The 22315-nt window shown below is 41.7% G+C and overlaps 1 protein-coding gene across 8 annotated transcripts in view; it reads left to right on the top strand.

Annotated features, from left to right (window-relative positions):
- Positions 1-22315, top strand: part of IL18R1 (interleukin 18 receptor 1) — a 43314-nt gene that overhangs the window by 12325 nt on the left and 8674 nt on the right. For 2 of the 8 annotated variants that reach the window (XM_065526690.2, XM_005575164.5), the window contains 7 exons: positions 482-725; positions 4603-4768; positions 8542-8695; positions 14630-14692; positions 16565-16685; positions 18583-18722; positions 21777-21938. In XM_065526690.2, coding sequence (XP_065382762.1) covers positions 482-725; positions 4603-4768; positions 8542-8695; positions 14630-14692; positions 16565-16685; positions 18583-18722; positions 21777-21938 — 1050 coding nt within the window. Of the gene's footprint in view, positions 1-481; positions 726-4602; positions 4769-6547; positions 6605-8541; positions 8696-14629; positions 14693-16564; positions 16690-18582; positions 18723-21776; positions 21939-22315 lie in introns of those variants that run through there. The other 6 variants (XM_045368696.3, XM_074010866.1, XR_012421732.1 and 3 more) reach the window with 5 other exon arrangements.

The following is a 22315-nucleotide window of genomic DNA, read 5'->3' on the forward strand; positions in this document are numbered from 1 at the left end:
TAGGCAGGGTGAATGCACAGTGAGTGAGATTTCTGATGGTGCAGAGGAAGAACGCCAAGGTTGCTAAGTTTTTGTTTCTTTTCCACTGAGACTCCTCAGCTGGATATGTTTTGGGGTAGGTATGGCAGCACTGTGACTTCTGTGGCTTTCCTTTGAAGAAGTTGTAATGTGTAATATTTTCTTCTAAGAGATGACACAATTATCGGTCTTCTAGCTACGGTTGGCTAAGTTCTGATACCTTCCTGTTGGGGAGAAACTGTCAGAAGTTGTGTTTTCATCTATATTCTGAAAGTGCCTCATCCTTTCTAGTGTTGAAAAGATTGATGCAAAAATAAAGGAACCCACAGGAAAGTGACACTGAGATTTCTCAGGACTTTCTTACTAATCTTGCTTTTTCACCTAATGCATGAGAAGACAAAAAAGTTACCTTTGTCATTTTGGTTTTTGTTTTTATTTCTTTTACTTTACTAATCTTTTGAAGAATCTTGTACTTCACGTCCCCACATTACTGTGGTTGAAGGGGAACCTTTCTATCTGAAATATTGTTCGTGTTCACCTGCACATGAGATTGAAACAATCACCAAAAGCTGGTACAAAAGCAGTGGATCACAGGAACGTGTGGAGCTGAATCCAAGGAGTTCATCGAGAATTGCTTTGCATGGTTGTGTTTTGGAGTTTTGGCCAGTTGAGTTGAATGACACAGGATCTTACTCTTTCCAAATGGAGTGAGTAACCCTTTCTTTTTAAAATGTATTTTATAGCCCTCTTGTCCTTTGTTCAGCAACTCAAATATGCACTAATCTTAAAGGTCAGATAATCAGCACATCTTTTTCTTTTCTACTCTTCCTACAACATGAAATACGTTGTTCATTACAGAACAAAATACATTTATTTCTCTCTGCTTATTTTCTTAGTGACCTTAAAGAAAGGAGATTACCTTAATAGGGTTTCCTTTTAGGGGATTCTTACCAATGGTAAGTAATGATTGCATGAAAGTCAGTTTTAAAATTCAGCCGCTCCTGTTGTCTACATGCCCCCAATCAAATGAAATCAGCGGTTCGGACTTCACGATAATATTAATGTGTTGTGAAGGGGGCAGTGTCAGCTTCCTGGGTGGCATCCTTGGTGGGGAGCAGGGATGAGGTTGATGCAGACACACACTAGTCCAGTCTGCAGGGGCTCATGGGGAACCAAGTGGCAGTGCTAGTGGAGGATGTGTGTTTCTAGCAGCCAATTGCAACCCACAGCTGGGGGCAGTGAGAAAGGGCAACACAGAAGGGCTTTGCATTTTACTCATGCGGTGGCCCTAGATTGTGCCAGGATACTCATAATTATGTTGGATAACTTCCATTAAATGAGCATAGCCAACTGGAAGCATCACCCACACTTACTGAACATGTCTCTTTTTAGATGTACTTACTTACCTACCTACATGTGTAGGTATTTTTATAGAGACTTGAGACTGACCTGTAGGAAATAGCTCAGGGCCAGCTGAAGGTGATGGTGTGCAGATTTCATATGTAGCAGATTTCTTTTGGAGGCACTTCTAGAGTGAGTCCTGATCATTATCAACTGTGCTGTTGAGAGCAGAGTGAGCTATCACTGTGAAACTGTGGTAGTGCTCCTGTGGTTTTGCACCAAATTAGGTCACTTTTGTTTGTTTTTATACATAGGAACTCCCAGGCATCAGAAAAAAATTAAGTAACTCTTTTGATAAAAACCAATACATCTTTAGGTGACCTTTAAAGAGGGATAATTACAGAAATGGGTCACAACTGAGATTTTTCATAACAAGCTAAGGAAGAATGAATACTCACAAATGGGGTAAAGGAAACAGATGAACAAACACTGCCCCCCACAAACTTCTGACTCCTGATTGAATGAAGGCACGATTTAAAGGAATAAAGTATTCTGGACAGGGCTGAGAGAACATGTTGAGAGGAACAGCCAGGCATCCATGATCATCAGTTGGAGATAACAGAAGCAAATGGCATTGGCCATCTTTCTGATATGGGGAGTAGAGAATACAGCCTGGCTTAGGAAGCAACAATGGAAGCAAAAGATCAAGGCAGGACATCAGAGACGTGTGGAGAGCAGGGTAGCAGACAGGAGATGCTAAGAAAAAAGAAGTGTCCCAGAGTGGATATTGGAGACTGATCACTATGAGAGTAAAGTGATGAGGAGAGAAGCAGCTTTGACAATGGCCTTGAAAATAAATGGGATTCTACATGGAAGCAAGTTGTTTTAGACACCCAGGAGCATGAAAGATATAGAAATCTTCAAATATAGCATAATTAGTAAGCAGTATTTACTGCAGATTGTGTGTGTGTGCACACACATATGTGTTGTAACTTAGGTGTGTAAGCCTTTGTAGTTTGATGTGGGATCTATCAGTGAACAGACTTTACACCTGAAATTTTACCATTAGAACAGTAATTCTTTAGTTTTTAGGAGTCCATTGCTAATAATCAAATGCCACTGAGGACTGATCATTTAATCCTGCACTGAAAATCACTTTATCCCACCAAATTTTAAGAAAGAAATCAACTAAGAAGGAAGGGGATACAAAAGGGAGCGTTTTTCAGTGATAGAGATGAAGAAATGAAGGTAGAGAGAAATGTACACATGGAAATCTAATAAACCAATCCTAGACTGACAGACAGTGAGTTCAGCTTGGTGAGCAGCCTCAGAAGTGGGGACTGGTGCTTATCCCCTGGTGTGTGTGGACAAAAATGAGTGGTTTTCATAACCAGGATGGGCTGGGCCTGTAGCAGGAAAGTGTGGTCACAGCTTTGGGTCAGTGGGCCTCCGTGTTAACACCAGCCTTGGAGCTCCTGGATGGCAGGTGCAGTGTGTTGGTGATTGTGTTCGCAGCGCAGCGTCCTGCACATGGAGTGTCATCAGTCCTCTCACATTTGTTGAGTGTTAGGAATTGAGGATTACAGAGGTAGAGAACAATGTATTCTGAACAAATGGGGATATTCCTTTTAAGCAACAAGTCAGAGAGATCTAGAAATCTCTATCTCTCCAGTTCATTGAGGCCGAAGCTGGGGAGACGTTACAAAAACACACTTGAGAAAAGGTGCTGCCAATGGGATTCTGAATCCATTTCAAGGGCCAGGTAGCTCTATCATGTCCCATGGCCACAGACGCACTGCCTGTAACCATGACAACAGCCTACCACATTCTCTAGTCATGGCCAATCTTTTATAAATTCATGCCCAAAGTGAAGGGGCCAGATTCATTGGATTGTGAAAGCGTAGAATTGTGCAAAGCACTTCTGGCCTTTGGGGTCAAATAGATATGCATTTGCATCCTGGCCCCGTCTTGTAGCAAGTGTGTGACCTGAGTGAGTTGTTTAACCTGTCTGAGATTTAGCATTCTCATCTGAGCCTAAGGAAAACAGTCATTCTCCCTTGCACATACATAGTCTGATACCTGGAACTCAGTAAGTGCTAGTCTTTTCTTCCTTCTATCCTGTTGTAGACCTAAAGGGGAACTGGAAGAGCCTAAGGTGGGCACAAATGTGTCAGGCATAGAAGATAACTTAACAACACGTGTCTGCTGTATTTAGCAAATGAATCTATACATCACAGGTGCAGTGGAAGAAACATCAAATTTGAAACATTTTCTCTTTAAAAACTTCATTTAAAAAATACTGTATTTTTTTCCAATTCTAAATCACCAATTTTTTTTTTTTTTTTTTTGAGATGGAATTTCACTCTTGTTACTCCGGCTGGAGTGCAATGGCGTGATCTCCACTCACTGCAACCTCCACCTCCTGCCTCAGCCTCCCAAGTAGCTGGGATTACAGGCACCCGCCACCACACCCAGCTAATTTTTGTATTTTTAGTAGAGATGGGGTTGCACCACGTTGGCCAGGCTGGTCTCAAACTCCTGACTCAGGTGATCCACCTGCCTTGGCCTCCCAAAGTGCTGGGATTGCAGGTGTGAGCCACTGCACCTGGTCTAGTGATACTCCTGATCATTAATTTCTGATGAGGAGTAACAACTTCTATAAAATCTATTCATACTCACCTTTGGTCAGTAAGGCATTTAAAGAGCTAATTCAATTACACTGAGGGCAACAACTCCAGACTTTGCTTTATTCAACAGTAAGAGAATGGGATGGGAACAAATTGCCTTGAGAAACATAAAACCTAATGCATATACACACACATTTAGAAAACAACATCAGGAATTTATAGACCTTTTGAAACCAAAGCCACCCTCCCATCCTGGGCCAAGACTCTCTGAACTTATCCATCAGCGAAGATCACTGACGTTGTAAAGATCTGCTTTTCTGACATCCATAATATATTGTCTGCAGTAGGATATGTGCATGTGTGTGTGCATGTGTGTGTCTCTGTGTGTGTAGACTGCTCAGATTTTTATTTTTTACCCCCTGCTCCCATGACAGTTGATAAAGTTCTTGCTCCTCTGAATCAAGAGGAGGCAGAGCAGGATTTGCACATCAATGAATCAATCTCTTTAATAAAAATAAAGGAAAAATATCATAACATTGGTTACTAAAGGGAAGATGGGTGATATTTGCAAAGTTTCTGTAGCATTATAAAATACCTTTACACTTTTGTTCCATAGAAATTATACTCAGAAATGGAAATTAAATGTCATCAGAAGAAATAAACACAGATGTTTCACTGAAAGACAAGTAACTAGTAAAACTGTGGAAGTTAAAAAATTTTTGCAGATAACCTGTGAAAACAGTTACTATCAAACACTGGTCAACAGCACATCATTGTATAAGGTAATGCTTTTATGTTATTTTAACTTTAAGACTTAATGGAAAAGATAAAATTCCCAAAAGAGGGATTGAGGGCTACTATTTGGTCTCATAGCAAGCTGCCTGATCCCACATGACTCACTTGCCCTGTTTGAGCCGAGTATCCTCACTGGCTTGTTGTCAACAGCTGATACATAGTATTAAAATATGTTCCACAGTAGTTTACCTGGATTTGGTGTTCAATAAATGATCACAGCTGCCTCTCTCACACTCTTCCTTCATTTTCCTTCTCTTTCAATAAGTTAATTTTTAGGAATGCTAGTTCAAGGATTTCCCTTTTCTCCCGTCACATGTACTTAACGTGTAAAACTCAATTGTATATGTTTTTCTGAATACATTAGTTCATTTTATAATATTGAAAATGGTAATGCTTTGATAATATTTTAACTTTAAAACTGAAAAATGAAGAAAGCAAAAAGCACTCATAAATCCATCAATTAGAGACTTCGTGCCTTTTTTTTTTCTGTGAAGCATTTGCTTTTTAAAAGTGGTATATTTTATTTTATTGTGCTTTTTCCTCTAAGAATTATGTTGTGACTATCCCTTCACATCTTTAAATGATCTAAACATGGGCTTTCCATTTTTATGTGCCTGATTTCATCTAACTAATCCCATTGTTATTGGACATTTGTGAATTGCCTATTTTTCACTATTATTTAAAGGTTGAAATGAATACCACTTCCACAGATCCTTGGGTGTTTATATAATTTGTCCTTCAACCAAATCCCTAAATGTAGAATTACTGAATCAAAGGCTGTGAGCATGTTTATGTCTTTTTCTTCACACTATCAAACTCGTCTCCAGGGAGCTCTGCCAATTTTACCCCACACTTGAAAAAAGAATCCCAATTTTCTGTCACCTCCACAACACTGGGAAATAATGCTCCTAGAATGGTTCAAATTGGATGTGAATAATTTCTAAAACTCCTAGTGGTTTTTTCACTTTTCTTAGTAATAAATTAAACTTTTGTATCTATTTATTGCATCTTACTGCAATCAGGCAATTTTGTGGGTTGCCTGTTTATTTTCTCTGTCTTCTTCAGTTGGCATACCTTTTACTTGTTGAATTTTAAAAGCTCTTATACACCATGGAATACTATGCTGCCATAAAAAAGGATGAGTTCATGTCCTTTGTAGGGGCATGGATGAAGCAGGAAACCATAATTCTCAGAAAACTAACACAGGAATAGAAAACCAAACACTGCATGTTCTCACTCATAAGTGGGAGGTGAACATCACACACCAGGTCCTGTTGCGGGGTGGCAGGTAGGGGATGGATAGCATTAGGAGAAATACCTAAGGTAGATGACAGATTGATGGGTTCAGCAAACCACCATGGCACGTGTATACCTACGTAACAAACCTGCACATTCTGCACATGTAACCCAGAACTTAAAGTATAATTAAAAAAAAAAAAAAAAAAAAACTCTTTTAGACCACGCTATAGGAATTAAGTATACACATACATAGTGTGTGTGAGTATAGAGTATGTGTGTGCATAAAAAACATACACACTCCCATCCACACACACACACACAACACAAATTGTGTAGTTCAGGGGTCCCCAGTCCCCGGGCCACTCCCCGTCACTCACATTACCACCTCCTGTGAGATCAGCAGCAGCATTAGACTCTCACAGGAGCAAGAACCCTATTGTGAACTGTGCATGCGATGAATCTCGGTTGCCTGCTCCTTATGAGAATCTAATGCCTGATGATCTGTCACTATCTCCCATCACCCCCAGATAGGACCACCTAGTTGTAGGAAAACAAGCTCAGGGCTCCACTGATTCTACATTATGGTGAGTTGTATAATTATTTCATTATATATTACAGTGTAATAATAATAGAAATAAAGTGCACAATAAATATAATGCACTTGAATCATCCCCAAACGAACCATTCCCCACTCAACCCCTACCCACCGTGGTCCATGGAAAAATTGTCATTCATGAAATCAGTCTCTGTGTCAAAACGGTTGGGGACAGCTGATGCAGTTTATATGGAATAACAAATCTGAATAATGTGACTCTGTCATGGAAACTTTAAAGACCTATAAGAGAGAGTGGTCTGAACAGAACTTGGGAAAGCTAAAGCGAGTGATGATGACATCCTTGAAACTTTTGTTTGTGCCTTATGCTTGAACACTGTTTACTTGTGATTTCCAAAGACAGCTCTTATCTGAAATGTTTTCTAAACATTTGAGTCAGTCCTGAGTTGACTTCACTCTATTTCCCATCAATGTACAAATGTGTTACAGTACATGTAAAGTAGTGAGGCATGGTGTGCTGAGTTTTAAGATATTCTGACCGGGCGCGGTGGCTCACACCTGTAATCCTAGCACTTTGGGAGGCTGAGGCAGGCAGATCATGAGGTCAGGAGATCGAGACCATCCTGGCTAATATGGTGAAACCCTGTCTCTACTAAAAATAGAAAAAAATAGCCGGGCGTGGTGGTGGGTGCCTGTAGTCCCAGCTACTCAGGAGGCTGAGGAAGGAGAATCATTTTAACCCAGAAGGCAGAGGTTGCAGTGAACCGAGATCAAGCCACTGCACTCCAGCCTTGGGGACAGAGTGAGACTCCGTCTCAAAAAAAAAAAAAAAGAAATTCCAAAATGCAGATATTTAAATTAAGAGCATTGATGCACCAAGGATGTTTAGCTAAACAATTGACTGCAGGGCTAAGTATTCTAAGCTTGTTGACTGATCATGACTTCACCCAAGAGCAAGGAGTCTAAATCAGTAGACAATTGAGTAGACAATTTAGTAGACAATTGATTGGAAAGGAAAAATGAAGAGTCTCTGATCTTTTCTATAGCTTGAAAAAATTAGTTTGGCTTTATAAAATTTTGACTTATACATAAATAATTTACTGATGTGAGGTACACATGTGGGTGCTTCACGGGCACGTTCTGTGCAAAATGGGTCTAACCCCAGTGGCTGCCAGCTCTGAGGGAGAAGTCTGCGGGCAGTAGGTTCTTCTTGCTTGGTGTTTGCAGAAACAGTGTCCAATCATCAAGGATGGCCATTCAGCCCCCAGCCTTCCCATGTGGTCCCTGAATGGCTCTGGGACCTATCGCTAGGTGTCAGATGTGCTGGATTGAAGAAAGTGGCTTTATTACAGTTAGTATTAATTCCTGTGACATGTATGGAAATGTGTGTGTGAGAGAGAGATGTTTGAGTATACCTATGGATTTGAATATTGTTGATGCATTTCTAATCAGCTCGCTGGCTTCTGGTGGAGGGTGTCAAAGGTGTGGGTGGTCTGCTAGCTACTCAGTTCTCTGAGTAATTCTCCACCCACCCCACTACCCATCGCTGGGATGCATAGTCCAGAATACACAAAACTGGACTGAACATGTATGAAAGAGTTGTGACTCAAGCAAGGATTTGTGTTGTAGTGTTCTCTCTCTCTCTGTCTCTCTCTCCCTGTTTCTCTCTCTCTGCAGGTGTGTGAAAGAGAGATGAAAGAATATTGATGAAAGCAGCTACAGTGCTCATACTGCCCCATGCGCTGCTTCCCAGCATGTATTAATAATGATAATCATACCAATAGCAATGGGACTGCATTTAATTGTTTCAGTAAAAGCAGTACCAAGTCATTGGGACATGTATCCAGGAACTGCTACTTTCCATTCTGTTTTCCTTTTGCTCTAAAGTTATTTAACTAAAAAATTTGGATCATTGTAATTCAATTCGGTTTTTACTTAAAGTATTTTAACTTGCTTTCTTAAAAACAGAACTGTAAAAAGCTACTGGAGAACAATAAAAACCCAACGATAAAGAAGAATGCCGAGTTGGAAGACCAGGGGTATTACTCCTGCGTGCATTTCCTTCATCATAATGGAAAACTATTTAACATCACCAAAACCTTCAATATAACAATAGTGGAAGGTAAGGGAAATCTTAGAATTGGGAAGAAACAGATGTATTTTAGTAAAATGGAATTTTTCCATTCTTCAAAACTGTGTAGGAATTGAGAGTCCACGTAGTTGGGGTTGTGACCACACCACTAGTTCAAATATAAGGGTCAAAATCTTCCTTTTGATGCTCCTCTACTTGGCTAAATAAACCTTTCTTTTTGGCAGGAAATGAAAATCTATATGAATAAACCTCACATGAGTCAGCTGTCTCTTATATATGGAATTTGAGTAAATTGTGGAATCTTTTGTTGTTGAATTTACATTTTCACTCCACAAGTATTTATTGACGATATCTATACTCAATAAACTGTACTTAGCACAGGGAGGCTGGGAAGCAAGGAAATATGAGATGAAGTGAGCACTGTGCTATTCTCAAGGGATTTGATTATAATCAGGAGAAGTAATAACCTAATGCCACCGTATGAAACAGCATTATCTGTGAGGCTGCAAGAGTGCAGGGGGAAGTTGGAGGAAGGACAGATGCAGGAGGCTCCCTTTGACCTGCGTCTTGGAGGGGGAGCCTCATGAAGCAGTGACCTCTGGGGAAAGGGATCTTGACTGGGAAAGTTAAGGAACATTGATGTGTTGGTGGGAGGGGAGGGATGCTGGACCCAGGCTGTGTGTGATGGAAGAACAGTATCATGGGACATTAAAGGTATTTAATTAAACCTCACCCAGTGAAGATATCTGTCATAAGGCACAGCTGTTAATTGATCATCCAGTCCCTTCTTGGGAACTACCAAGGAAATGACCAAATCACACAGCAGTATAGTCCAGATTTTAATATCTGATTGTTGAAGTCTCTTTTTTCCATTGAGTCCAAATATCCCTTCTCGTAGCTTCCAACCACTGCTTTTGATTTGCCTTCAAGAATTTCACAGATTAAATCTGGCGCCTTCTTAAAATGACAGCTCCTTTCCTGATTTGAAGACAGGTGACTTATCCAGTCTAGACTTTTTTCCCCCCATCATCCTGAGAAACTGGAAACTGTAACACTTGTGTGGGTGGCTCAACAAAATCTGTGGGCTCACATTTGCTGCAGCCTTCGCTTTAGCAACGTCTTTCCTTTTCACTACAAGCATATAGCTATACACACCCATGTATTGCCACAGTAACAAATTACCCCAAGTTTAGGGTCTTCAGTAAAATCAAGATTTTGGCAGAATGAATCACTTTACTTCCAGAGGCTGTAGGGGAAAACGTGTTTCTTTTTCTTCTTCTTTTTTTTTTTTTTTTTTTGAGGCGGAGTCTAGCTCTGTCGCCCAGGCTGGAGTGCAGTGGTGCAATTTCTGCTCACTGCAAGCTCCGCCTCCTGGGTTCACGCCATTCTCCTGCCTCAGCCTCCTGAGTAGCTGGGACTACAGGCACCTGCCACCATGCCCAGCTAATTTTTGTGTTTTTTTAGTAGAGGCGAGGTTTCACCGTGTTAGCCAGGATGGTCTCAATCTCCTGACCTCATGATCTGCCTGCCTCAGCCTCCCAAAGTGCTGAGATTATAGGGGTGAGCCACCACGCCCAGCTGGAAAATGCATTTCTTTGCCTTTCCTTTCTCCAACTTCTAGAAGCCACCTGCATTTCTTGGCTTGTGCCACTTCATTTCAAAGCCAAACACATTCGCTTCCCTCACCCCATCTCCTTTTTGACTCTGACCTTTCTGTCTCCCTCTGACGAGGACCTTGAGACGACATTGTGCCCACCTAGATAATCCAGGGTGATCCCCCTATCTCAAGATCCTTAATTTAATCACATCTAGAGGTTCCTTTTGCCATGTAACATATCATATTCACAGGAACTCGGGAGTAGGATGTGGGAAACTTTGGGGTCTATTATTCTGCCTGCCACAGTCCAGAACCGGGGAAACCCATAACTGAATTTTTAAACTCAAAAACTTAAATTCTATGTATAATCATCTACCCTAAACTCTCCAAATTTTCTTTCCTGTATTTTTAATATCGTATAAATCTCTTTTCCTTTGATACTTTCAGAACCTGCACCCTCTCTCCCACCATCTTTGCTTTCCGCCCATCAGCAGCTCTTTCCTTCCTTCTTTGATGAAGCTGTAGGAATATCCATTATTAAAAGGGTACTTGCTATGGGCCAGGGATTGTGCCAAGTACTGGAGTTGAATCATGTCATATAATCCTCACAACAGCTCTGTGAGGCTGTGGCCTTGGGTGAGTTCATTTCTTAGTTCCTCTCTGCCTCAGACTCCTCACTGTGAAATGGGACAGTAATGGTTCATCCCTCATAGGGTTGGCTGAAGATGACTGAGTGAGTGTGTGTTCAGCTCTAGGATGGCTCCAGGGACAGCAAGAGTTCCGCTGTAATGACCATCTCCCATTGCTGGGTTCCCAAACCTCACCTGCAGCACAAGCTGTTCTTCTCCCATAATTGTCCATCTTATTTTCCTTGTCTTCTTGGAGAATGTCAACTGAGTCTCTCAGGACTCCACTCAAATGTCCCTCCTCCTCCATGCCACTATGGTCTCTTGTTTGCTTTTCTGATTGCTGTCAGAATTGTATTACATATGTGTCTCTGTCAATAGCTTGAAAAGTTTCTGGAAAGGTTTGCCCTGAGTTCTGTTCCTCATCTTTGCATCTTGAATACCTACGATTGACACTTGGCACATAAAGGTGCTCATTACATGCCTGTTGTGTGCATCATTGAGACGGCAACAACTCCTTTGATGCCACATGCAGCAAGAAGTCTAGACACTTCACCATCCTGGCTATTTTTATTTGGATTTGGCAAAGTTTGCCACGAGTCTACAGAAATTAGAGCTTGGAGTTGGAGAGGACAGCCAGGAGGTGTTCTGACCTGTGTTGAGGACGGGGGGGCTCTGAGCTCCCACCTTCTCCATGTTGTGTCTTTATTACAGTCCCCTTGCCTTCGCAGATGGAGACCTCTCAGCTGCTACGTAGTGACTGCCGTAGTGATGGAAAGGTGTGACACCTCTCCTCCCCATCTTAAGTCCCATGACAATGCTCCCATAACAAAAAACAGATTAACAAGGGGCAAGCAAAACAGATTTATTTAATCAAAGTTTTATGTGACATGGGAGTCTTCAGAAAGGAAGACCCCAGGACTGGGCGTGGTGGCTCACGCCTGTAATCCTAGAACTTTTGGAGGCTGAGGGGGGCGGATCACCTGAGGCCAGGAGTTCAAGACAGGCCTGGCCAACATGGCGAAACCCCATCTCTACTAAAAATACAAAAATTAGCTGGGTTTGGTGGCGGGCACCTGTAATCCCAGCTACTTGGGAGGCTGAGGCAGGGAGAATTGCTTGAACCTAGGAGGTGGAGGTTGCAGTGAGCCGACATTGTGCCAGATGCACTCCAGCCCGGGTGACAGAGCGAGACTCGGTTGCAAAAGAAAAAAAAAAAGGAAAGAAATGAATACCCCAAGACTCAGGAAAACCATTTTTTTCTTTTTAAATGCTTAGGTTCTAGAAACATGGACAGTCATGTAGAAATGTGATTGGACGAGAGGGTATGACCTAATGCTAATAGACTGCGTGGGGAAACTCGGCAAGACCTGTCCAGATTCTTCTTGACCTCTCTGTGGTATTTCTTTTTCCTGGGTAGAGAGCAGAGGGTCTTAATACTTACTGTCAGACCAAAGAAGGCCAAAGAATTTATAGCCAGCTCCTAGACAGAAAGGCAGGAGAAGGTTAGAGTCATGCTCCTAGGTTCTACGGCTTACTTTGGGGAAAAGGATTCTAGTTTTTATGATCTGCCTTTGGGAAGAGGGAGTCTGGTTTCTAGGACTCGCTTTGGGGAGAATGGGGGCATGAAGCAGGAGGGCAGGAGAAGGTCAGAGAGATCTTGGTTTTGAGGCTGCTTTGAGGTCTTCAAATGTCCTTTAGTTTAAAGTACTCAGCCTGCCAAAACGCCGTACTTTGGGCACTGTTTTTGGAGCCCAGGAGTACCACTGCCTTCAGCTCGTGCTTGTGAATCACAGCCACCTGAATTCCCACCGGGCATCTGCCACTTTCCTGGTCTCATGCGCTGGCTGATCAGGTGGTGTCTCCTCCTACTGCTGATGACCTCTATGCCATGTTGACTCTGATAGCCTCGTAGGTAGACTGGTCATGTCAAGGGCATGAACTACGATGTTGTTTCCTTCTGTGACCTACATGGGACTGCACCCTTCACTTTACACCAGTTGTGCAAACTCAGGGCTGATCTAGGTTTCCAGTGATATAATTTGAGTGTTAGTAGATAGCATCCTGTGCTAAAGATGTCCTTCACGCTGCCCCTTCTCAAGTCTCCCATGTAAGTTTCTGGGGGAAAAAATGGATCCAGAGAAAGGTAGTCAGTAGCAGTTTTCCCCCTCACACAGAAGTTGCCTCCTGCGGCCGGGCGCGGTGGCTCAAGCCTGTAATCCCAGCACTTTGGGAGGCCGAGACGGGCGGATCACGAGGTCAGGAGATCGAGACCATCCTGGCTGACACGGTGAAACCCCGTTTCTACTAAAAAAAAAAATACAAAAAACTAGCCGGGCGAGGTGGCGGCGCCTGTGGTCCCAGCTACTCGGGAGGCTGAGGCAGGAGAATGGCGAGAACCCGGGAGGCGGAGCTTGCAGTGAGCTGAGATCTGGCCACTGCACTCCAGCCTGGGCGGCAGAGCGAGACTCCGTCTCAAAAAAAAAAAAAAGAAGTTGCCTCCTGCCCCTTTGTCTTTGAATTCAAGCCCATGTTGCTTCTTATTGTCAGACCCGAGAGTTGGTTCTTTCCCTGGATACATCTCAGCTCCTCCTGCCTGTCTACCAGCATTCCAGGCTTGCCCAGAGACTCCGAATCCCAGGAGAACCCAGTCCTGACTCTCAACCCCGGGGTCCACTGTGCTGGTTTCATTCTCCTATTCTTGCTCACGTATCTGCCCACTGCATTCTCCACTGCTCACTCTGGCACTGCACTTTCTGAGAGGGCTCAGGGAGGTGTGGGAGCTGCAGGAGGGCTCCTGAGTCTCACTGTACCCCACTCAACCAGGCATTCTGCTTGCTGAGCACCTGCAAGTCCCAGAGGGATGTTCTGGACCTTGCTTGGGAATGCCCCAAAGCAGCGGGGCTACTAGCAGAGAACAGTCCTGGTCATGAGGAAGGTTACCAATGCGGATATCAGGGCTAACGATAACTTAACTATGCACCAGTTTAAATCTGTGACCACAGCTGCTCTTAGGATTTGCAGTTGCCAGCTGCCTTAGGCAAGAGCCTGCTGGGTGATGACTTACTTCCCAAGCATCACCAGATGGGGACTGAGGGAGCAGAATTTATGTGTGGTACTTCCAGTCAGGGTCAGAAGCCACTCAGGAGCAGAAGCAGACCTTGGCCTATAGGCGTGAACTTACCAGCAGGGCCAGGGCCCAGGTGAGGCTCCCAGGCACAATATTGAAGGGACACTGCTCTTAGCATCTTGCCAGGGAACGGTGGGCACCTAGAATGAGGAATTTGCTTTTCTCAACCTGTCTTGTCTCTGCACCCTGTAAATCCATCACTGGCCAGCTGAGGAAGACAGATGGAGGGAATCGAGACAGGGCAGAAAGGCTCTTCCCGGTGATATTGCATGGTCCAACTCTTGCATGTTTGATTGTCTGGGAGTCAGGCAGCAGTGGATGAGCATCTTCCTCTGCCTTTTAGTTAAAGTGAGCAGAAGCTGCAGATTTGAGTGAGAGAAAACCAGATGCAAGGTGCTTTCAACATCTCCGTCACCATGGAGTTGATGGAGAATGAAACAATAAACAATATGATCTGTGACCTTTAGTTAATGCAAATAGGAGTCAAGTGAATGTAAACCAGTAACTATTGGAACCTTTGTTACATGAAATGAGCATATTATCATAGATGCTTCTCTTAGAGAAGCTCAAGGCAACACTAATACATTTGTCTTTTCTTTTGTCACTTCTAGATCACAGTAATATAGTGCCAGTTCTTCTTGGACCAAAGCTTAACCATGTTGCAGTGGAATTAGGTATATTTCAATATATGTATATTCTGCATTTATAAGTAGGGGACATAATAGAGCCTTCCAAGGGTAAATACAATACATTATTGAATGACACCAGATACACATTTCATATTTGCTGACTAACATTACAAAACTAAAAAAAGGGTGCCATTTTTTGAATCTTGCCACTTTTAATCTGACACAGTGTCATTTCAACCTTTTGGAATTTGTAGTGACTTACTTAAGGCCCACAGTATGGTATATCTTGCTGAATGTTCCAAATGCATTTGAAACAAAGGTATATTCTATAGGTTTTGGTTTTACTATTCTTTAAGTGTCAATTTGGTTGAGTTCGTTAATGGTGCTGTTCAAAACATTTATATCCTTACTAGTCTTTTATCTGCTTGTTCTATGTGTTGCTGCAAGAGACGTGAATATCTCCAACTATTATGGTCAATATGTCTCTATCTCCTTTAGTTCTGTCAATTTTTGTTTTATATAGTTTGGAGCTATCTTATATGCATACACAGATTTATGCCTGTTGAATTAACACATTTACCATTATGAAATATCTCTCTTTATCTATCATAACACTTCCTCTCTCAATGTGTAGCTCTGCCATATGAAATAGTCACACAAGTTTTCTTTTGCTTGGAATTGGCATATTTGTCTTTTTTTTACATCCTTTTACTACTAACATTTTTTTTTTTTTTTGCTGTATACATAAGTGTCTCTCATAAACTGCACGTATTTGGATCTTTTTTGAAATCTGGTCAATATGGTGTTTAGTCCATTTGTATATTTAAAATTACTGTTACAGTTGGTATATCATATATGCATGATATAAAAATATTCAATTTATTCTTTTTAAAATAAATTACACTTTGTTGAAAATGACCACATTTCCATCTACTTGCTTATCTTTTCCTCTGTTTTCTTTCAAACAGTTATTTAGAGTTTTTATCTGCTAAATTCAGCATCGGTAGGTCTGCTTCTATTATCTGTCTTTTCTATTGATTATCGTGCACATTTTCTGTGTCTTTGTATGTCTCTTAACTTTTTATTGTTGTTGATCTTTGTGTATCAATTAAAGTGAACACAATTTGTGTAATTTTTTTCTTACAAGTAGGTAGCCTGAGAGATGAGTATCTCAGTTGACTCAGAATTGAGCTGGGGTAACTGAGATGTAGGTATGTTAGATCCTATCTGTCTTCATCTCTGATAGCTGGTTAGGGAGGGGGTGCTGCAGTCATGTGTTTGTTGCAGGCCTTTTCTCTAATGAGACTTGCTGTCCTGATTACCATGAGACTGCAAGTGATATCATGCAGCCTTTACATCCTCTTATGCTGTCCGAGCACTTAGCAGTAATTCTGCAAGCCTGTGCAGCTGCTGAGAGCTTCACTGGATTTTCTTGTCTCTATGAAACACTTTCTGTTTATTCCAAACCAAAGCAAAAAGGATCCTTCCTAAGTACACTTTTAGTTCAAAAATCTCTCTTTATTTTCTCTGCACTTTGATGTCTTTAATGTTTGCTTAATTTAATTTTTTGTGGTTTATCCATTTGGTTTATCTAGAAGTCTCAGTGAGAGTATCATCCTGATGCTACCTACTAAATTGTGTACTGAAAAGAAAGTACACTGATCACCCTAAGTTTTAATAGTTGATTAAAAAATAAATGTTTAAAAAGAAGCCAAATCATGTTTTGGTGATGACTTGTAATTGCTACCTATTTCTTCAGCTTTATATTTTTTAAATTTAAAACAAGGCATATTTATTCTGTTTCTGGGATGGAGCACCATGTTTTGCTTTAGGTTAACATACGTTCATTATATTGTTTTGAAACTTTTGAGAAACTGAGTTTCAAAAATCAGAACTTTAGTTGCCAACTTTTACCAGGAAAAGATGTAAGGCTCAACTGCTCTGCTTTGCTGAATGAAGAGGATGTAGTTTATTGGATGTTTGGGGAAGAAAATGGATCGGATCCTAATATACATGAAGAGAAAGAAATAAGAATTATGTATGTATGTATATATACCATATAACAATCATATATATTATATATAACTGTATATTAAAAACACTGGGTGGCTGATGTGTATTTTGGGCTAGTTTAAATTATAATTATAAATTATAAATTATAAATATAATTATAAAAATAATTATAATTATAATTATAATGGGCATATTTTATAATTATAATGGCCATACCCTAGGTGGATGGATTATGCAGAAATGTATTGCCAAGATCTAAGCTGGAAAACAAGGTCCATGAGAAGGACATTGAGGGTATTTAGCATTACCTTATAAAGCAGCACTTGGTTGGTCAGGATCTGATGCGGATGGGGATTTTACCTAGCTTCTTAGAAAAGGGCAGTTGCCTAGGCCAAGCTTTTTTTTATTTTGAAAAATATGTTAAGTTGTTTATTTTTCTAATGTGCCAAAAAGGTTCCAAATGGCATGCGTATTGATGCTTAAATAAGCCTATATTCTTCCATTAAGGAATGGTCAGACTTATAAAAAGAAAAAGACTGAACATATAGTCAGTTAAGCTTTTCTGAATGACTTTGAGTCATACTATAATTATTCACTATTACACTGATACACTACTCAGGGTCTAGTGAGTGCTGAGCCTGAGTTGTCTAGCACCTTAGCAGCACTTGTTGAGTTTTTTCTTCTGCTTTTTACGCATTTTTTTGGTATATTCTTTGTTACCATGTTGGCAGCTCTACATTCTTGCTGACACTTGTCTACAAGCTCTTTATACCATAAAGCCTGAATTCTTGCCCAGGAGCAGGCATGTGATTCATGCCCGCTACATGTTGAATTCAGTTGAACTTTGTGGATCTCCTGCCATCATATCTCATCCTCAGCCACTGACCTCCATTTGAGTTTTGTATTTCTCCCTTTGGATGCTCTCTTCCTAATTTTTAGAGGGATAGAAAACCACAATGAATTTCTTAGAAATGCAGCTTAAGCTACAAAAGCAGGGAGGTCTTCCTTTGTAGTTGGCTGCACACACCTTTGATGTCATCTGTTTTGTCCTCTCAGTGGCCTCCTGTGTTTTACTTCTGGATGTCATTGGTTTTAGATGGTTGTTATTTCTGGATGGGTGACTTAGGAACAGAATTACCTTCCAAAATGTACTTGAGGCAGTTGGAGGGTACAGTGGGGCTCTGTGTCTCAGGTCCTAGAGATACCTGTTGCTAGGAATGTGGGTACGTGGGGCCCATGTCTGGCTGTGTTGACTGGTGTGGCTATCACAGCCTGTCATTGGTGAGGGAAGTGGATGTCATGAGTGTTTACCTGGCATCGACCACAGGACAACTTGAATCCTTTAAGGAAGAGAAAGAGAGCGTGCTGCCAGTGGCTGTCTCAAGTCATTTTCTGACACTCATGGAACAGCTTAACTGGCACTTCTCATGTGCCTGGGGGTGCCTGAGAACAGTGTTATGTTTTTTAATGCTGAACAAATTAAATCAGTTTATTAGATTCCACGGACAAATGTAATACAAATCTGTATCTATGCTAAACAACTTACAGCCTTGTCATAATTAGTGGGAACCACTCTGTGCAAAGAACTCAAGTTGTTAGGAAGAGAGAAGCAGAGAAAAATAATTGAGAGACAGAATATTTTCTCATATTTTCAACTTAGCATCATGATCTTGCAGCCATTTAAACTCTAGGTAGTTGACAGCACCATTCCCAAATAGCCTTAGGAGGGCTGTTTCTGTCCATTCTGATGCCCCACAGAGGAGGGGAAGTTTACTGTAGTCCATGCTTTAAAAGTACTGACCAGAAAGGGAAGAAATAATGCAGGCAACATCACAGCTGCCTTCAAGCATTTTAAACACATACATTCTCCTCTTATGGGTAATGAACGAAGCCTACTGCTAAGCTATTTTCCCCTCTTACAGGACTTCAGAGGGCAAATGGCATGCTTCAAAAGTATTGAGAATTGAAAATATTGGTGAAAACAATCTAAACGTTTTATATAATTGCACTGTGGCCAGCACGGGAGGCACAGACACCAAAAGCTTCATCTTGGTGAGAAAAGGTGAGAAAGATTTCTTTTTGGAAGTTTTGAAACTTAGCCCACTGCTACTGAGAGACATCTGAAAGATGGCCACTTTCTCATTTTCCACACCAGAACCCGGCTCATGTCACAGGCATTCAGTGGCGGAGCTGGTGTTCAGCTGTGCCGGGCCCCTCTGTCTCATGGTGCCAAGCAGAGAATGAAAACAGAACTCTTTCACTTGCTCTCACAGTCATATTCCACCCCAGTGGAAATCGGGGGGCCTGAGGCTTGGAGATACAGATGCTGAGAGCGAGGCTCATGGGGAGGCCATCAGGACAAGCCCTGCACCCAGCATGCACCCAGAGCAGCCAGAGAGGAGTTTGCAGATCCGTGTGGGGTGAGGCCGGTGCATACTTGGTGTGACTGCTGCTCCAGCCTGCCTCAGTAGGGCACCAGGCTCAGGGGCCTTGTGTGTGCTCATTCATTCGTTGCCCCGTGGACTTGGCAAGCAGGCCATTGACAGCCCTGATCCGCCGGCTCTTAGAGTTATTCAGTGCTCACCTGATGGAGGGCCCCAGGGTCGCCATCCCTCTCCTCCACCAAAGTAGCACAGCCCAGGGCCTTCAGCCCAGTAGCTGCTCAGAAATGGCTGTGACTGAAGCCAGAAAGCTGTGATTTCCAGTTGTCACTACTCATTCACTGTTCATTCCCAGGCTCCACCATCAACTCCCTGGATATGTAGGGAAAGGTCAAGATCTGCAAGAGAGAGAGAAAGGGAGAGAGACAGAGACTAACACACCCAGAGACAGACAGAGAGAGGGAGAGACGGACACCAAGAGAAGAGAAAGAGAGATACATGAGATGGAGGGACAGAGACAGACAACTCTAGAGAGATGAAGACAGAAATAGAGAGAGAAAGAGAGACAGAGACTCAGAGAGACAGAGAAATGAGAGAGACAGGGAGAGACACAGAGACAGAGGAACAGAGAAAAGGGAGATAGAGAGGCAGAGACACGAAGGGATGCGAAGACAGAGAAATGAGAGCAAAACAGAAAGAGAGAGAGTAAGGGAGAGATACCCACAGACACACACAAACATGCAGAGAGAGCCACACACACAGACTGGGCCTTGGCTTTGTGAGAAACGGAAGGAGTGGGACAGGAAGAGCACAAAGGCCGGAAACCCCCTCCAGCTGGGCTATCCTGGTGCCCAGGGGCAGCTCCCCCAGCACACATGTTTTAGAGCTGCCTCTACCATGTGCACTCATAACAACAGCTCACATTCCATACATGTTAATTACATGACAGGATCTGGGTGAAGCTCCTCCCATGATCTCATCCAGTCTTAACGACAAGCTTTATAGAGGTGAAGAAACGTGCCCAGGGTCACACGGCAGGTGAAGGTATTGAAACTCAGACCTGATTAAATCTGAAATCTGTGTTCTTACCTTCTGTAGGGCTTGTCGCCTGTGGTTTTCCGCCCCTGTGTGATTGCCTGCGCTGTGGTCCACGCACTTGCGTGGGAGCGGGGCTCAAATCTTGTTTTTGTTGGACCGTTGCCTGGCCAGGCTTTCCTGAGGCCTGCTCACCACCAGTCGCCTCTCCCTTCTTAGAACAGGGCAGGACTGTCCTATCCCTGCCCTAGACGCTTCTGCCCAGCCAATTCTCCTGCTGCTGCTCTCACAAATGTAGGCTTAGGAAGTGGGGCTCACAACCCCCCATTATCCCAAGAGGAATTGTGTGCCAGTGTGTGCGTGTCTGTGAAAATGTGTGGAACTGTTATAACTATGCAGTTCTTTCAAAGGTACAGGAGCCCTAGATCATTCAGAGTTCACTATTAAGCAACATTAGCTGCTTACCTGAATCCTAAAGATAGTGGAAAGATACGGAAAGATAATTTCTAAAAATTGCATCAAGATGGCAAAAGTTTTAAGTCTGTTTATACTTGTTGACCTAGAGATGCCCCCACCATTACAATGTATTTTAAGAAAAGAATTAGAAATATGGATAAATGTATATGCATTTGTGTATATGTATATACATATATGCATGTATATATACACATACATGTAAATGTATATGCACACATGTACATGCATATACATTTATATAAATATACATGTATACATTTATATTCTACATACAAAATGTACTGCAACTTTATGTCTACTTACTAAAAATTGCAATCGATCTAAACATTAGGTTATTATGAATTATAATTTTAATGACCTACTGAAATGCTCATAATATAATATTTGGAAATAACGAGTGATTACCATATGATCTCAGTTAAGTAAAAACTTTAAGAGACAAAAAAGAAAACCCAGAAGGAAATATTCTACCATGTCAACACAGCCTTCACCACATTGTGGTTGGTTGTTAAAAATTACTTTCTTCTTTTATTCCTCTGTTATCTTAGATTGTCCATAATAAGCATAAACGGAATCAATCTAGAAAATATATTTTTTTCCAAATGGCACTTTTAGATAAAGAATTTGCTAAAATTCCAAGAGCTGTGTGCTGTATTAACTGCTTTGTGTGTAATATTTCATTTAATCTTCCCCAAAGGAGAAGCCTTGTAAGTGAAGAAGAAACTGTTAGATTCTCCTTTTTTCAGACTAAGGTACCAAGGTTTAGGGGCATTCTTGATTTTTCCTACAAAACAAAATAATTGATGGAGCCCGGCTTCTAACCCAGACAAATGTCAATCCAGCCCTCTCTCTCTTCTCTCAAAACTATGCACATCCACCCGCTTGCTAAGGTTTCTGTGAGTCCCTATGTACTTCAGCCTAGTATCTCTTCACCCCAGAAATCTGATTTCCACAGGTATGGATAGGATACATTACTGTGTAATGTTTTCACTTCAGGTCTCTACATATCCTTGTACACATTTTTATTCTTTAAAAATTTGAGTAGAAATATCACTACGCCAGACTAAAGGCAGGAATGTGGAGTCACTCAGTGAATGTGTCAGCACTTGGGTTGGTAACTACTGCATTAGTGTTAACAGTAAAAATGGACAAGCATGTGATGATGCACAACACTGGTAAGATTTTTTGATTATTTCCTTTTCCTTTTTCTCTTTCTTTTCTAGCAGACATGGCTGATATCCCAGGCCACGTCTTCACAAGAGGAATGATCATAGCTGTTTTGATCTTGGTGGCAGTAGTGTGCCTCGTGACTGTGTGCATCATTTATAGAGTCGACCTGGTTCTATTTTATAGACATTTAATGAGAAGAGATGAAACATTAACAGGTAACACATATAATGCTGGGGTTTCTTACCTTATGTCTTCATTAAGAAATCAAATAAATAGACGTTAATCTTCATCTTATTGTGATGATACTGTAGAATTAATCTGTGGGAGAGGTTTTCTATGGGAAATATTGTTCTGCCTGTACCATCCATTATGAATGTTGTTTGTGTCTTCTTTTCTTGTGCTTACTTATGTGTTGCCCAAAATTGTTCTGATTGTCTTGTGTATGTATGTCATAGCCTCCTAAATGCCCTGGGAGATGCTTGGGCCCAGGAACTGTATATCTGTGTGTCCTTGTGCATGCATCACCTAGGTATCTTTATAGTACATACACTCAATAAAGTTGCTTTAAGTTGGATCGAATTGTCCTATCGCT

The sequence above is a fragment of the Macaca fascicularis genome, chromosome 13 (genome assembly GCF_037993035.2).
Source record: "Macaca fascicularis isolate 582-1 chromosome 13, T2T-MFA8v1.1".
Lineage (NCBI taxonomy): Eukaryota > Metazoa > Chordata > Mammalia > Primates > Cercopithecidae > Macaca > Macaca fascicularis.